At 47.0% G+C, this 15,957-nt stretch overlaps 1 protein-coding gene across 3 annotated transcripts in view; it reads left to right on the forward strand.

Annotated features, from left to right (window-relative positions):
• Positions 1–8,501: 8,501 nt before the first annotated feature.
• The window catches only part of Ilrun (inflammation and lipid regulator with UBA-like and NBR1-like domains), a 61,652-nt gene continuing 54,196 nt past the window's right edge, over positions 8,502–15,957 (forward strand). For all 3 annotated transcript variants that reach the window (XM_055606965.1, XM_055606968.1, XM_055606967.1), the window contains exon 1: positions 8,502–8,878. In XM_055606965.1, the coding sequence (XP_055462940.1) occupies positions 8,721–8,878 (158 nt within the window). In that variant the 5' untranslated portion in view covers positions 8,502–8,720. The remainder of the gene's footprint in view (positions 8,879–15,957) is intronic.

A 15,957-nucleotide genomic window follows, 5' to 3' on the forward strand; every position in this document is an offset into this window, starting at 1 on the left:
TACAGATCAACTTCCAGGACAGTTGAAGCTACACAGAAAAATTGTTTTTTGTTTGTTTTGTTTGTTGTCTTTTGAGACAGGGTTTCTCTGTGTAGCCTTGGCTGTCCTGGACTCACTTTGTAGAGCAGGCTGGCCTTGAACTCACAGAGATCTGACTGCCTCTGCCTTCTGAGTGCTGGGATTAAAAGTGTACAACACAGCCTGATGAGGTGGCTCATGCCTATGATCCCAAAACAAACAACAAAATAACAAAATTGTACACCACAACCCAGTGGCCCTGAAGTCTCAAGGTGAGAAATTCCAGCTTTCCCTGAGCTTTGACCCTACCCCTGAAGAAACAAAATGCTGCACTCATCTCAGTTATCTGAGCAAGAGCCCCTGCTGGTGATGTGGGAGCCTGACTTTGTGTCTCAGAAGGTGTGGCCCGTGTCAGGAGTCCCTCCTCTGGCAGACCAAAGTCCAGGCCTGTCCCCACAGTTGGTGTCACTCCACTCAGCTGTGCTCAGTTGTGTTTGTTGCTGGACTCTGACCTCTTGGACTCTAGCCCTTATGACACCCATCTCAACCTCTGGTCTGGTTCCACTTCACCCTCACCCCAGTGATCTCCATGGGCCCTTTTCTGCTGCTATCTGCCAGATCCCAGGAAGCTCCACCTCAAGAGGCTCAGTCTCTCTGGAAGGAGCTGAAGCAGGTCCCCTTCATAGCATACTTCCCTGGGGCATCCATTACTCTATACTTCCAATACCCTCTGGAGTTAGGACTCTTGGGGACACTGAAAGCCAGGGAATTGCTGTGAATTCCACATACCCAGTGTTGTGTTTTATGTAAGTAGGGTGCATATCTGGAGTGGCTTAGCAGGGCGGGACAGGGAGGCTGCAGCTTTCCCCTCAGGCCATGTTTTCCACCCACTACAACCTGACATGGCAATACATGTATGGAGAAAACTTAAAAAAGAAAATGTGCTGGCCAGTGATGGCACACACCTTTAATCTAAGCACTAGGGAGGCAGAGGCAGAGGGTCTCTGAGTTCAGGGCCACCCTGGTCTGCAGAGTGAGTTCCAGGACAGTCAGGGTTACACAAAGAAACCCTGTCTTGAAACAAACAAACAAACAAAAAAGGAAAATTTGAAGAGTGTCATATCACAGAACAGCCAGGACCACGTGTACCCTGTCTCAATAAAACAAAACAAACAGCGTCACGGTGGGGACCTTCCTGACACCCTCTGAAAGAATATGAACGTCAAGGTCAAGTATTTCCTTTATATTAGAAGATTTCTCTGAAAGCTTTCTCCCGAGCCTCTTGGCCGGGCATCCCCCACGCCCTCCTATTGCCCAGGAAGCCATCTCTTTTTCTCTTAATGAAGCTACTCTCCAGGTTGGTTTTGTTCCTTCCTTTGTTTGTTTTGAGGCAGGCTCTCCCGTAGCCTTGGCTGTCCTGGAACTCAGAGATCCTCCTGCCTTCTGCCTCCCAAGGTGCTGGTACTAAAGGTGTGAGACAGCACAGCCCGGCCCTACCCAGGTTTTATTTTTATTTTTTACATATTTTATGTATATAGGTGCTTTGTCTTCATGTACATTGCACATCAGAAGACAGCATCAGACACTTGTCAGCTGCCATGTGGGTACTGGGAATTGAACTCAGGACCTTGGAAGAGCATTTAGTGCTTTTCACCACAGAGCCCTCTCTCCAGCACCCTTCCCCGGTTTTAAAGAGAAACCCACTTTTCCATTAAGACCTCTGTAATGACGCTGTCTCTGAGATGCTCTCCTCCCTCCAAGCCATACCCATGACCTGCCCACCATGGTCATGAGGTTCCGCTCCTTTTTCTAACAAAAGGTAGTGACAGTTGTAACCAGCATCATCTAAAAAGTCCTGAGACCCAGCAGAAGTGAGATAGAAGCTGGAGAAGTTAAGGGGGCAGGGGAGAACTTTCCAGAAACAGATCTACATACATAGGCAGGCAACCCTGCACCCCACCCCACCCCTGATTCTGGTGGCTGAAGACTCACCACAACTTGCAAAAGAAGATGCTGAGACAGGGCCATCAGATGGGTGACCCAGCTGCCCCAGCAGCTACAGACCCTGTGAGGTCACTTCCCTTTCTCTGTAAGTGTCTTAGTGCATGAGGAGTTCCTTGGGCCATGGCACTGTCACAGCCTGAGACCAGTATTCGCAGTGAGGCTTTGCAGAGGTAGTTTAAATTTTGTTTAACCCAGAGTTCAGGGTATATTGGAATTTCCTATAAAACTTTGGGGGAACCTGACAAATCATTTCAAATGAGCCAAATTTTGTTTTGTTCTAACTTCCCCATTATTCTTCACAACGTGTATCTGTGTCTATTATGTCTTGAGACAGTGTCTCCAGAAGAGTGCTTGCCTAGCCAGGTGTGGTGGTGTGTACAGCCTTTAATCCCAGCACTCAGGAGGCAGAGACAAGCGGATCTCCATGATGCCTGGTGTACAGAGTGGGTCCAGGACAACCAGGGCTCTGTTACACAGAGAAACCCTGTCTCAAAAAACAAAAAAAGGAGAGAGAGGGAGAGAGACAGTGGCAGAAAGACAAAGACAGAGAGCGAGAGCTTGCCTAGCATGCACAGAGCTCTGGGGTAGTTTCCAGCATGATACTTGACATAACAGGCTACACACATATAATCCCAGCAATGAGGAGGCAGAGGTAGGAAGATCAAGAATCTTGAATTAGAAGAATTCAAGTCCAGCCTGGCCTACGTAGACTGTCTCAAAAGCTGGAAGCAGGGAGGCTGAAGGGATGGCTCAGCTGTAAATGTTCCAAATTCCTTTACTCATGCAAAGGACCAGACTTCAGTCCCCAGTGGCCATGTCAGGAGGCTTACAACTGCCTCCAGCTCCAGCGCCAGCTCCAGGGATCTAACGTTCTCTTATGAACTCTTCGAATGTCTGTACTCACATTCACACATACACATACACACACACACACACACACACACACACACACACATACACACACAGAGTGTATGCAGACCGACTTTCAAACATCATGACCACACCCAATCCCTTTCCTATAGTCTCTTCCGTAGAACTCATCATAATTACTGACAAGTGCTGCCAAGTTCAAACTTGTTGGTTTAAAGGTATAAAGGCTTTCAAAAATACATTTTATAAAAGCTTGAAGCAAAATTTCAAGATTGCTTGAATCTGGCTTTTTCTGGATTATAACCCTAAATAGTTCTAAAGAAATATTTATTTTGCTCTTAACTAGCCAAGCATGGGGGTGCATACCAATCATTCCAGCACTTGGAAAGCTGAGGCAGGAGAATCAGAATTTCGCACTGATCTGGGCCATATATATAAGTACATATATTTTATATTTATTACATTTAATAAATGTAGTATGTGTATATGTCTATGTAATATGTAAGTGCGTACATAATATGTAAAGTGTGTGTGTATTTCAGGAGTCATGTGGATCCAGAGAATGAACTCAGGTCATCAAGGTTTGCCAAGAGGTGCCTTCATACACTAGGTCATAAACAATTTTTTAAAGTAAAATTCAAATCAATAATTTTAAAAAGTAAATTTAAAGAAAGCAGCATACGTAAGTCTAAGTAGACTTGAAAGGGGTCTGCTTTGGTTGAGAATACTTTCTTGAGAGGCAACGCTCTCACAAGGCAATGCTCTAGTGTCAGAACCTCAGATTCAGACTTCCTCTGGCTACAAGGATGGAAGTGAGTCACTTAATATTTTCTACCTAGACTTCTCAATCTAGAAAGAACATTGAACAGAGAGACACTGGGGCCTTCCCTAACTCAGCATCTGGAGGCTCGCCCACATCTGAGGCTGTTGGTATTTCCTTTCCATTTTCGATCATTTTGTTGACTTGCTTGTGATCCAAAAGATCTTGAGATCAGAGTAAACAAACGTATAGAGAAAAAAAAAAAAAAAACAACCCAGGGGAACTCTGTGACAACTAAAATGTGTTCTTGAAACCCAATGTCTGCAGGGGTTGTACACATAGCTTTGATAAAACCAGCTGTGGCTCTCTGACCTCAGGGACTTTCCTGGAGAGGTCAGACCACCTTACCACACACAAAAATAATACTAACTTGTAAAACTAAAGATGGGGGGGGTGCTATATTTACTCTCAAAAATGGGGAGAATTGAACCTTAAATAAAAAGGATATACGTATACGCCAGGTGTGGTTCAGGCCTATAACTCCAGCACTTGGGAAGAGGAGGAAGGAGGACAAAAGTTGAAGGTCATCCTTGGATACACAGTGAGTTTTTAGCCAGTTTGGTCTCCGTGAAGAGATGCAGGCTATCCAGGGCTGCACAGAGAGACCCTGCCTCAAAAATCAAAAGTGGACATGCATCTTCTCCCTGTATCCTCACCACCTAAAAAGAGTTTAACATTTTGTAATTCATCCTTTCAAATGTCTTCATTTCTCCCATTTAAAGATTAATTTAAATCAGTCCGGTGAGATAAAAGTGGGTAAAAGCATTTGTTGTTATAAGCCTGACAACCTGAGCTTCAGATTCCACAGTGGGAGGGGAAAACCAACTCTCAGAAGTCATCCTCTGACATCCACACATGCACCACGCAGGCGCACACGTGTATCCACACAGCATAGGAAAAAATGTTTGTGTGTGTGTGTGTATCAGTATGAGTGCATGAGTGTGTGTATATATACAAGTGAGCGTGTGCATGTGCAGACAGAAGAGGCAAGGGTGCTCTTTTTATCACTTCTAATTCTCTGAGGCAGAGGGGCGCTCTCTGATCCTGGAGCTTTCGTTTTCTCAGCCCCTTGTTACCATTTATTGAGATAAAGTCTTATGCTGCTCACACAGCGTTCAAAGTCACTGTGTAGCCAGACTTGAACCTCAGTCCCCTAGCACCGGGATAACAAATGTAAGCTGTGCTGTCTCTTATGACATGCTTTTGGTTTTGTGACAAGAGTCTCATGTCACCCAGGCTGGTTCACAGTTACTGTGTAGCTGAGGCTAGCCTTCAATCCCTGATTCTCTAGCCTTTGTCTCCCCAGTGTTGAGGTTACAGGTGTGTCATCTTATGAGACTCTCTTTCAGCTTTTTTGTTTAGTTTCTGGGAGGGTTTCTCTGTGCAGCCTTGGCTGTCCTGGAAGTCACTCTGTAGACTAGTCTGGACTGGAACTCAGAAATCCACCTGCCTCTGCCTCACAAGTACTGGGATCAAAGGCATAGGCCACCACTGACTGGCTTTCTTCTGGTTTTTTTGAGACCAGGACTCATGTAGCCCAGGCTAACTTTGACCTTGCTAAGTAGTTAAGACTGGCCTTACACCCTGATCCTCTGCCTCCTAAATGCTGAGATTACAAGCCAGGTATGATGCCAGCTCATCATTCTGTCTGCTAACTTGGTAGTTGTATGTCCTAAGAAAACATGACTAAGGAACAAAAAAATCTGGAGTAGACTCTTTTGAAGGATCTTGATGCCCTGCCAATGTTAGAAATAAACATTTCCATTCCGATCACCCTCAGTTTTATTCTTCATGACCTCACAATTGTTTTCTCTGAGAAAGATACAATTCAAACATGCCAGGAAAAATAGAGTTTGTTAATCTTTAATCAGGTTGAACCTTTGGGCAAACTATCAGCAATACTGCACTTGTGTAAGGTCCCGCTCTTCAAACTTGAATACAACACAAATCGTCAGGCGATTCCTAAGCTCCCCCCAGACAAGCTGACTTCAGCGGGCTCCTGGACACAGGGATCTTATGAGTCTGCTTTCAGTAGTCATCGTGATAAATCCCTGCAATCCCAGAAATCAGTAGGTAAAACCAGGCAGATCCCTGTGAGTGTGAGGCCAGCCTGGTCTATAGAGTAAGTTCCAGGACAGCCAGGGCTATGTCGAGAGACCCTGTCTCCAAACAAACAATTTCCTAGAAGAGGGGTACAGTAATCCAGGCCTGTTAATCCCAGCAGAGAGATGGACACATTTTTTTTTTTTCCTGAACTTCAGCTCCTGTTTGGGTTTTTCAATGAGTACCTCTTTGAGCAAAGTATTTACAACACTGATTTCATTTCCCTATCTGAAAATGGTAACAGTTAATAATACTGATGTGCCTGGAAGGACTGAGTGAGTCAGTATGTGTGAGCAACACCTGGCAGAGGAGACGCTCCTTAAACCCACCCTCCCATACTTTGCTCTTCCCCATTTCGCCTTGACTGGAGACAAAGCGGGAAGCCAGATGTGGGGCAGACTGGGATATACGTCACAGAAAGTGAAGGGAAATACCATAATAAATCAGAGAACCATGGAGTTTTTGCCCTTTTTTAAATTTTGGTTTTCTTTTCTTTGGAGTTTGTTAGATGAGAAAATTTGGTGCGTTTAAAAGATTATTTTAAAATTATGTACGTGTTTTTGATATGATTTATTTTTATTGTGTGTGTGTGTGTGTAGGGGCCTGAAGAGTCTAGAAAAGGATGTTGGATTCCCTGGAGATAAGAGCCACAGGCAGTTGTGAGCTGGCTCATGTGGGTACTGGGAAGTAAACCTGGGTCCTGTGCAAGAGCAGCAAGAGCCCTCAACCATGAGGCATCTCTCCGGGCCCCTTATCTGTGTTTTTGTTATAGTTATCAGGATGGGGAAAAATAAAATTAAAAAGGCTTCCTAGATGCTGAGCTGTGGCCATCAGATGGGTGACCCAGCTGTCCTAGCAGCTCCATACATATATATGTTGCATATATAAAAATTTTTTGAGAAAGGGTTTTTGGGTTTTTGTTGTTGTTTTACTGTGTAGCCTTGGCTCTGTCTTGGGACTCACTCTGTAGTCTAGGCTGGCCTGGAACTCAGAGATCTGCCTGCCTCTGCCTCCCAAGTGCTGGGATTAAAAGCATGCCCCAGCCTATAGTGTTACTTCATTATAAAAATTAATTTACTGGATGTGTCCTATTGTTATAGGACAAAGTTATAAATGAAAATTCAAATCCCAACGTACGTGGTCCAAGGCTACCCCCCTCCCATCTTTCTAAAAAGATCTCATGTAGCCCAGGGCTGCCTTATAATTCACTATACAACAGACTCTAGCCATGAAAATATTTCTCTTCAGATGGGCAGTGGTGACGCACCCTTTAATCCAAGCACTCAGGGAGCAGAGGCGGCCAGTGCTACACAAAAACCCTGTCTCTACAGCCCCCTCCCCCGATGAAAAATATCCTCATGCCTTCTCCTCTCAAGCTTGGTATTAACCCAGTGCTACCAACCACTGGCAGAAGCTCATTTATTTGTGTGTACAAGCGTACGGAAGCCAGAGATGGCCGTCAGGTGTACTGTCTTCAATCCCTTTATTGTTTGAGACAGTTTCTTAGGGAAGTCGGTGATCTGGATAGGCTGTTTGCGAGCCTCCTTTCCCTGGCATGCCCAAGGGCCACGCCTTTTCTTTTTGAGTATCTCATTATGCAAGCGTGGCTGACCTGGCACTCACTGTGTAGGTTGGCCTCGAACTCACAGAGATCTGCCTGCCTTTGCCTCCCGAGTGCTGGGATTAACAGTGGTTGAGAATGGCAGGCCTTAGACGCGAGAGCTGAGTATCTGATCTCAGGAGCTCAGGTCTTCATGCTTGCAGGGAAAGTTTATTAAGCCACGTCCTCAGTTGCCGGTCATCTCTTCCCCGACCCCATCTCCGAACCTAGTTGTATCTGGTAACAGGTGATACTGAGAAAATAGTTGGTGACAAGAATGGGCAGGTGAGCCTCTCTACAGCTTTCTAATCCTTCATCTTCAAACGGGACCTCAGAGCAGCGGACACAGCGCACGCGGGACAGTCATGTTTTGTCTTGCATTTTAAAGTCAGAACGAGATTTGCTCAGTTCTCGGGAGTTGACCTGCCTTTGCAGAGGATCGGTTCTGGCAGCCAGGGCAGTGTTCATCAGGACCTGTGACTGATGCTCGCTCGAGGCCGCCTTTCCCTTCGCGAAACGCCATGCTAAGGTTGCGTAATAACCAAAGCAGTCATGAGAAACTCAAGTCAGAAGCCTGGAACCAGGCGTTCACGGCTGCGTCTCTTTGGGAACGTGTCTTTTTGCAGGAGTCGTCTCAGACGTGAGGAGCCCGCTCTTTGGTGCCCTCTGCACTTTGACCTTGCCTCGTTCCCTGTCCCTGAGGCGACTTCTGGTTTCCAATCAGAACAGGGGTGGGGTGCCTTCTCAGAGAAACGCAACTGAAGCTCGCGACTCCTCCCACGCAGCGTGGGGACTCTGAGCGAAGCCAGAGACCCGCCCAGGGCTGCCCTTTCCTGCTTCCCGCTTCCCGGGCCCCGCCGCTCCGCCGCTCCGCCGCGGTGAGGTCACGCGAGGGACGTCACCGAGTTGTGACGTCACTGAAGGCGGGTCTTCGGGAGAGGAAGGGGCGGGGCCCGGGCGGCCCCGCGCGTGCGCATTGGGCGCGGCGCGGGAGGAGGCGGAGGCGGCGGTGCTGCGAACCGCGGCGGCGGCGGCGGCGGCGGCGGAGGCGGGCGCGGGGGGGGGGGGGGGGGGGGGGGGGGGGAGCACGAGCCCGAAAGCTACCAAGAGAGGGAGCGAGCGGTGCGGCGCGGCGCGGCGCGCGCAGCCCATGAGGCGGTGAGAGGCCTGGGGCCTGCCTCGGAGCAGCGCGCGCGGCGCCGGCCAGCAGCGGGCCGCCCTCCGTGGGGCCCGGGCCCGGGCGCGGCGGCCGCCCGTGGAGAAGCGGTCCGGGGCGGAGGAAGCTGCGCGTCCGGGCCCCCCGCCATGGAGGGCATGGACGTGGACCTGGATCCCGAGCTCATGCAGAAGTTCAGCTGCCTGGGCACCACAGATAAGGACGTGCTCATCTCGGAGTTCCAGCGGCTACTCGGCTTCCAGCTCAACCCGGCCGGCTGCGCCTTCTTCCTGGACATGACCAACTGGTGAGCCGGCCTCGCGCGGAGCCAGCCCTACTGGCGGCGGCCTCGCGGCCCCGAGGGAAGGATCACCCGAGCTCGCTGGCAGGGCAGGGCAGGGCAGGGCCGGGCCCAGGCCAGGAGGTGGCTGGAGAATCCGGGCCCGCCGAGCAGGGGGAGAGGGGAGAAGTCGTGGGCTTGAAGCCAAGGGAGTCGATCTGGGACGGAAAGGGTCTGCTCTGGGAGTAAAAAGCAGAGGAGATGAGAGTTGGGAAGTGTTTTTCTTTTAAGCAGGTGTGAAGTAAAGGGCCTGAAGATGACGGGATTGTGAGGAAACTCGAGGGAAGTGTGTTAGGTGCTGAGGTCGGACTCTGGGCTCGGGAGAGGTCTCGGAGCTGAGAAGAGATCGTGTGTGTCTCCATCTGAGGAGAGATAAGGAAAACATAACTCTTGGGGCGTGGGGGACTGAACACAAATGATAATCAGCTGAGTCTGGTAAGGCTTGTGCCAGGGAGAAGTGAGATCTAATGGAGAACCTGGAGTGCCAAGACCTGGGAGAAGTCTTCTGGAAGTGGAGGAAAGGAGACATCTCGGGGCGGGAACTTCTGTCCTGGGCAGAGAGGGCTGGCCTTGGGAACTTTGACAAGCTTCCCGAATGCGGGGGAATTGAGGGAATGGAGGTGGGCTTATTGGACGGAGCACCACTATGAAAATGGTTAGGCTGGGTACCGAGTGTTCTGGCTTGTAGGTCTGTACGACCAATGTGGGGAGGAAGATTATCTCAGGGGACAGAGGTGTCTCTTGGTTCTGACAGCAGCGCTTGCTGGTTTTCATCAAGCAAGACTTTCCCCTGGTCTCCAGGTAGGGATTGAGTTCACTCGGGATGAGGAAGGGACTGGAGACCATTAGACTGCCTTTGAAAAGCTCTGAGGTGAAGCAACTAATCTGGATTTGGGCAGAAGGCAAGGAGGTGCATGCCCTTTGCCCCATGTTGAGCATTCAGTGCCCTGACGTGTGGAATCTTGTTTCTCTTGGCATCTCTTGAACAAACTCCAGTTTATTTCCATGTCCACCAGATGCCTCTAGCAATGCCTGAAAAGAGGTTGTAAGCTTAGATTTTTATCCCGCAGTTTGCCTAGTGCCCCTCCCCCCGTGATGTTTATCTGTATAAGAACCTCTTTAAAAAAAAAACCCAATCATTACAGCAAGAAAGGGACTGAATTTTTTTTAGCGTTTTTGGCATATTCTGGGGAGGTATTGAATGCAGGACAGTCCTTAGAATTAATAATTAAGAGCTCTGTAGCGTTAAAAAAAAATCTTAGAGGTTTATTTTATAATTACGTTTAAATATGTACGTGTGTGCAGGTTCATTTGGCAACCAGAGGCATCACATACACCTGGGCCGGGGCTACAGGGGGTTGTGAGCTGCTGCTTGCCATCTCTCCAGCTCCTCTGCTGTGTCTTAGGTCCAGATGATCGGGTGCAAGGATTGTGACTTTCTGAGGACCAGCTAGGTGGGTTCACACCTTTAATCCCTGCACCCAGGAGACAGGGGCAGGCAGATCTCTGAGTTGAGGCCAGCCTGGGCTACCTACAGCAACTAGGGCAACTAGGGGTGCACAGAAGAGAGCTTGTCTCGATTTTATTTTATTTTATTTTATTTTTTATTTTTTGGTCAAGTGGTGGCACACAGCTTTAATCCCAGCACTCAGGAGACAGAGGCAGGTGGATCTCTGAGTTCAAACTTTACAGAGTATGTTCTGGGAGAGCCAGGGCTACATAGAGAAACCCTCTCTTGAAAACACCAAAACCAACCAACAAAACAAAAATTGTGAACATCAACCTATACCTGAAACAGAATGATAGGTTATGGACTGGTGTAGGAAGGGATATTGCCCTAGTATAGATTCTGAGAGCTGTGTCTATGTAGAGGTTTTGTTTGTTTGTTTGTTTGTTTGTTTTTCCTTGTCTGCATCCCCCATTTACACTAGGAAGCTTGGCGAGTTGTGGCCAGCTTGGTAGGTACTGAACAGACTAAGGACAGTTGATCCTTGGTCTTCTGAGCGAGCCATCGGGCCCAGCTAAGTTCTTAGTGCTGTCCGTGTTTATTACCATAGTTATTCTGACTACAAAGCCAGCGTAGTTAGTTTCATAGGCTTGAGGGTATGTGCCATCTAAGACTGTTTGAGGGTTTGTGAAAAGTGAGGAACAGGTGAGGCACCATGGCAAAGAAAAAGCCCTTAACCTGACTTCCCTCATAAAAAAAAAACAAAGTCAGGCTGCGGTGGCTCATGCCTTTAATCTCAGCACTTGGAAGACAGAGGCAGGTGGATCTCTGTGAATTCCTGACTAACCTGGTCTACAAAGCAATTCCAGGAAAACCAGGGCTGTTAAACAGAGAAACCCTATCTGAAAATAACAAAACAAAAAGAGAACCTGAGTACCAAAAGTTGACCTGACCGCCATACAATGAAGTGTCCACACAAAGTAGTAATTAATAAAGGCTGGGTAGTTGGTTCAGCTGTTGTTGGTCTTTTTTTGTTTTGTTTTGTTTTTTAATTTATTATCTTTATCTTATTGAGTGTACTGTGAAAGAGGGCAAGTGGGCTGGGAGATAGGTAGACTATCATCTGTGTGTCAAAAGAAAGGGCCATCTTCCTGTTGTTGGGTTTTGTTTGGTTCTTGAGACAGGGTTTCTGTGTGTAGTCCTGGCCATCCTGGAACTTGTTCTCTAGACCAGGCTGGCCTCAAACTCAGATTTGTCTGCCTCTGCTTCCCTAGTGTTGGGATTAAAGGCGTATGCTGCCTGGCTGTTGTTTTCTTATGAGACAGGATCTCATAAAACTCTGGCTGTCCTACCTAGGAACTGTCTATGTAGACAGGGCTGCATGGCCTGGAACTCACGAGAGATCTGCCTCCCTCTGCTTCCCAAGTTCTTCGATTAAAGGCATGTGTCACTACCCGCCCCATTCCCAAACTGAATAGCAAAACCAAGGGCAGCCTGGTGTGCATAAGACCTTTTCTCAGAGATAAGAACATACTCAGTTCACCCATGGTATGGGTGGCCAGTGAGCCAAAAAATAACCGCTGTTTCATGGTTCTGGGAGACACATGGTTCTGGGAGGTTTCAACACTTAAACCACATAGCATGAACCTAACTAAGAATGGCCAAGGGAGGGGAAAAAACTACAGCCACACTCACCAAATCAGTCCAGTGCTAACTCCTGAATTAAGGTCCTCTAAAATAATGTGTTGCTGAGTGGTGGCACACACAATTAATCCCCACACTTGGGAGTCAGAAGCAGATTGATCTCTGAGTTAGAGACCAGCCTGGTCTAAATAGTCTCTGTCTCTTTTTTAAAAAAAGATTTATTTGTTTTATGTGGATGAGCGCTCTATCAGCATGTACACCTGCACACCAGAAGAGGGCACCAGATCCCTGTGTAGGTGGTTGTGAGCCACTATGTGGGTGCTGGGAATTGAACTAAGGACCTCTGGAAGAGCAGACAGTACTCTTAGCCGCTGCTGAGCCAGCTCTCCAGCCCTGAGCATCTCTGTCTCCACCTCAAAAACAAAAACAAAAAAAACCCCAGGATTTTTGCTGAGAACTTCACCTGAACACATAGACAAGAGAATACTTTAGAGAAGTTTAAAATCCACTTAACAATGAATTGTACCTTAAATTACTTAGGTAAATTCCTTTGAGTGTACCTTAGGTTTTCTTTAAATTTTGATACAGAACAAGGATTCCCTTAGCCCGGCTGACCTGTAACTTGGTGATTGTCCTGTCCCAGCCTTCCACATGGATTATAGGCCACTAATCTCCTACACAATCTTTTTTTTTTTATTTCTTTGAGACAGGGTTTTACTATGTAGCCTTGGCTGTTCTGAAACTCCCTATGTAGTCCAGGCTGGCCTGGAATTCAAAGAAATCTGCCTGTCTCTGCCTCCTTGGTGCTGAAATTAAAGGTATGTGTCATCGTGCCTGGCTATGAATAAAGAATTCTTTATTCATAGCCCAGTCGAATGTATGAAAAAAATTCCACTGATAGAAGTTACACTAACATACAAGATATTTCATTTAGCTTTTTTGGTGCTTCGTATTAAACCCAGGACATAATGAATGCTAGGCAACTGCTCTAACCACTGAGCTATACCCAGCCTTCAGTTTGGCCTCTAGATACTGAGTTTACTTATGTAAGACATAGTCACTGATGACCTTTGTTAAAGAGGAAGTTCTACGGATACCAACATCATTGCTGGCAGTTTAAGTAGGTATTAGAAAAATGTTCTCTAAAAACAGTAATTAAAAAACCAAACAAACTTTTTAATCCGATCAGTGGTGGCACATACCGTTAACCCCAGCACTTGTGTGTCTGTGTTGGTATGTACACAAGCATGTGCAGGTGCCCATAGAGGCCAAAGGACTGGTTTTAGAGGCAGTTGTGAGTCAGAGTCACTGAGTGTGCATGCTGAGAAGGAAAGAGAAATGCTTTCAACCTCTGAGCCTTCCCTCCAAGCCCCAGGCAGGGTTTAAGCAAGTATGTTTGGGGCAGATGCTTAGTAGTGTAAAAGAAAAAAGCAGGAGACTATTGCTCATGTCATAAATTGCTCTGATGGGCAATTCAGTACCTGAGACCATCAGAGGAAAGTTGTGGTACCCAGGAAGATGCTTGGATCTACACTGAAGTGACTGAAATTTCAGACTGCGATTCAGGATGTGCACAGACTTACAAAGCTGTTGTGGAGAGTTTGTTTTCTATAGGGATGATGAGATTGTGAGTGACAAGTGTGGAGTTGATTGGTTTTGGTATAAAATATTGGGATGGTAGTATTGTTAAGAATGAGAAAAATCGCTTCATAAAACTGACTTGTTTTGAGGCAGGATTCTGCTGGCCTGGAACTTTAACTTGCTGTGTAGACCAGGTTGGTCTGAAGTTTATCTGGCTCCTCCTGCCTCTGCCTCTTAGCTTGCTTGATATTGCAGGTGTGAACCAGCAGGCCTGGCGAAGTCACCCCAGTGGGCTTACAGTGCTTCACAGCAATTAACCCCAGATGCAGCTGCAGCCTTTACACTTGCCCCCACTCCTCCTGTCTAGGCCCCTACCACCGTTGCTGGCAACTGTCCTCACTTCTGCTACCTCAGATGGAACTAGTCTATAAATAGAATGATAAAATATTTGACCTTTTGTGTCTGGCTCCTTTCTTCCTTTTTCCCCATCTCTGTCCTGTCTTTCTCTTTTCCTTTCCTTTTCCTCCAGAGCCTCACACACCTGCTAAGGAAGCACTGAGTCTTTAAGCTGCATCCCAGACCTTGTCTGGCTCTTGTTTGCTATAGCATGCTGTTTTTAGTCCTTGTGTTTTGTGGCCGAGTAATATTCCACTCTGTGTCTCTGTGTGTGTCTTTGGCCTGCTGGAGGAGGTCTGGTGCTTCTGCTGGCTGGAGCGAAGAGTGCTGTTCTGAGTGCGTAACTGCTTGAGCACCTCCTTCACTAAGTGTAGCTGCCAGTGCCATTGCTGACGAGCGCTGCCCGGTGGCTGATGGTTTGATGTTTCCTTTCTCTTTTTTTTTTTTTTTTTTTTTTTTTGGATTTGTTTTGGTTTTTCAAGACAGGGTTTTTCTGTGTAGCGTTGGCTGTCCCGGACACCCTTTTACATTTCCACAAGTGATTAATGAGAGCCTGTCCTAGTTTCTTCACATAGTCATCAAGACAGCTTCTTTAACACTAAACCATCCTAGTGAATGTGAAGCAATACTTTGTTATGATTTTTCAGATGTTTTACCGTGTGTGTGCATGGCGGATATGGGTGCTACAGTGAGTCTGTAAAGTCAGGACTTCTTTTTGGATGAACTGAGGTCAATAGGCTTGTACAGCGAGCACCTTTATCTGCTGAGCCATCTTGCCAGCCCCTTCCTTATGTGGATTCTTATTGTCCTAGTTACATGTATCTTTTATGTGTTTGTTGACCATTTGTACATTTTCTTTGTGAGGACCTCTCTTCTAGTCCTTTCCCCCTTTTCAGTTGGTTTTACGTATTTGCAGAGGGTAGAGGTCTTTCTATGTTCTGGGTGGTAGAGACATGGCTTGTCGATATTTCCCCATTCTCTGTGAGTACTGACTTCTTTGATGGAGGTATTTTCTGTAAAAGGAGCTTTTATTCGCCTGTTTTAATTGTTGGCTCGGAAGGCTTAGTGCCTCCATCTCCTAACCTAGGCCGAGTCCTGGAAGCTTCTAGCCTCTGTACAATCTAACCTAGGCCGTTTTCAGTCTTAACAAGCCTTTCTTGTTCTCTGTGAGCTCTGGGCTGGCTGGTTCAACTCAGCTGTTCTGGCTCAAACCCCTCTCCCAGCTGACTTACTCAATCTTGTTTTTCTCTCGTCCTCTGAATTGCACTGCTTGGCCTCAAATTCCAGCAATTTTCTGTCTCTTTCTCATTCTCTGGCTTAGTCTCCACCAGTGTCTAGCTTGTTCGCTCATTCAACCTCTCTCTAAAACTGCTTCCTCTCTCTCTCTACACTGGCCATATCTTATTCTGTTCAATCTTTCTCTGATTTGTCACCTTTTTCCCCACTCAGTTAGACATCACTTTCAAAAAAGGGTGCTTCCTTCTACAAACTAACTTTACCTTCATTGCTTTGGATTAAAGGCATGTCCCACCACGCTTGGACACAAGCTTTTCTTTACCTGAAACTTGCTCTATACCAGGCTGGCCTTGAACTCAGATCTGCTTGCCTCTGTCTCCTGGATTAAAGGCTTGTATTCCAGCTGGACCTCACAGACCTGGAAGGCTTTGGATGTGATCTCTTGCCAGAGCAGCCGTGTTCTGAGTTAAAATTCCTCTAATTTTTTATTGCATTTATTTGTGTTCATGTCCCACACACAGCTTTGGGTTCCCAGTGGTAAACTTTCTTCTCAGAATGCACTGTCTCCTTTCTGCCTGACTTAAGAAACCACAGGGGGGTTTTGTTTGTTTTTGTTGTCTTGTTTTCTGGAATTGGCACATTTAGCACCATTCTTAGAACACTCTTCTGAACGCTTGGGTTTCTGTGACATCACCTCACACATAAACTTCCTCAGGAAATGCCCCTAAGCACCGTGTGCAGT

This window comes from Psammomys obesus, unplaced genomic scaffold, assembly GCF_907164565.1.
Source record: "Psammomys obesus unplaced genomic scaffold, mPsaObe1.curated_primary_1811, whole genome shotgun sequence".
Lineage (NCBI taxonomy): Eukaryota > Metazoa > Chordata > Mammalia > Rodentia > Muridae > Psammomys > Psammomys obesus.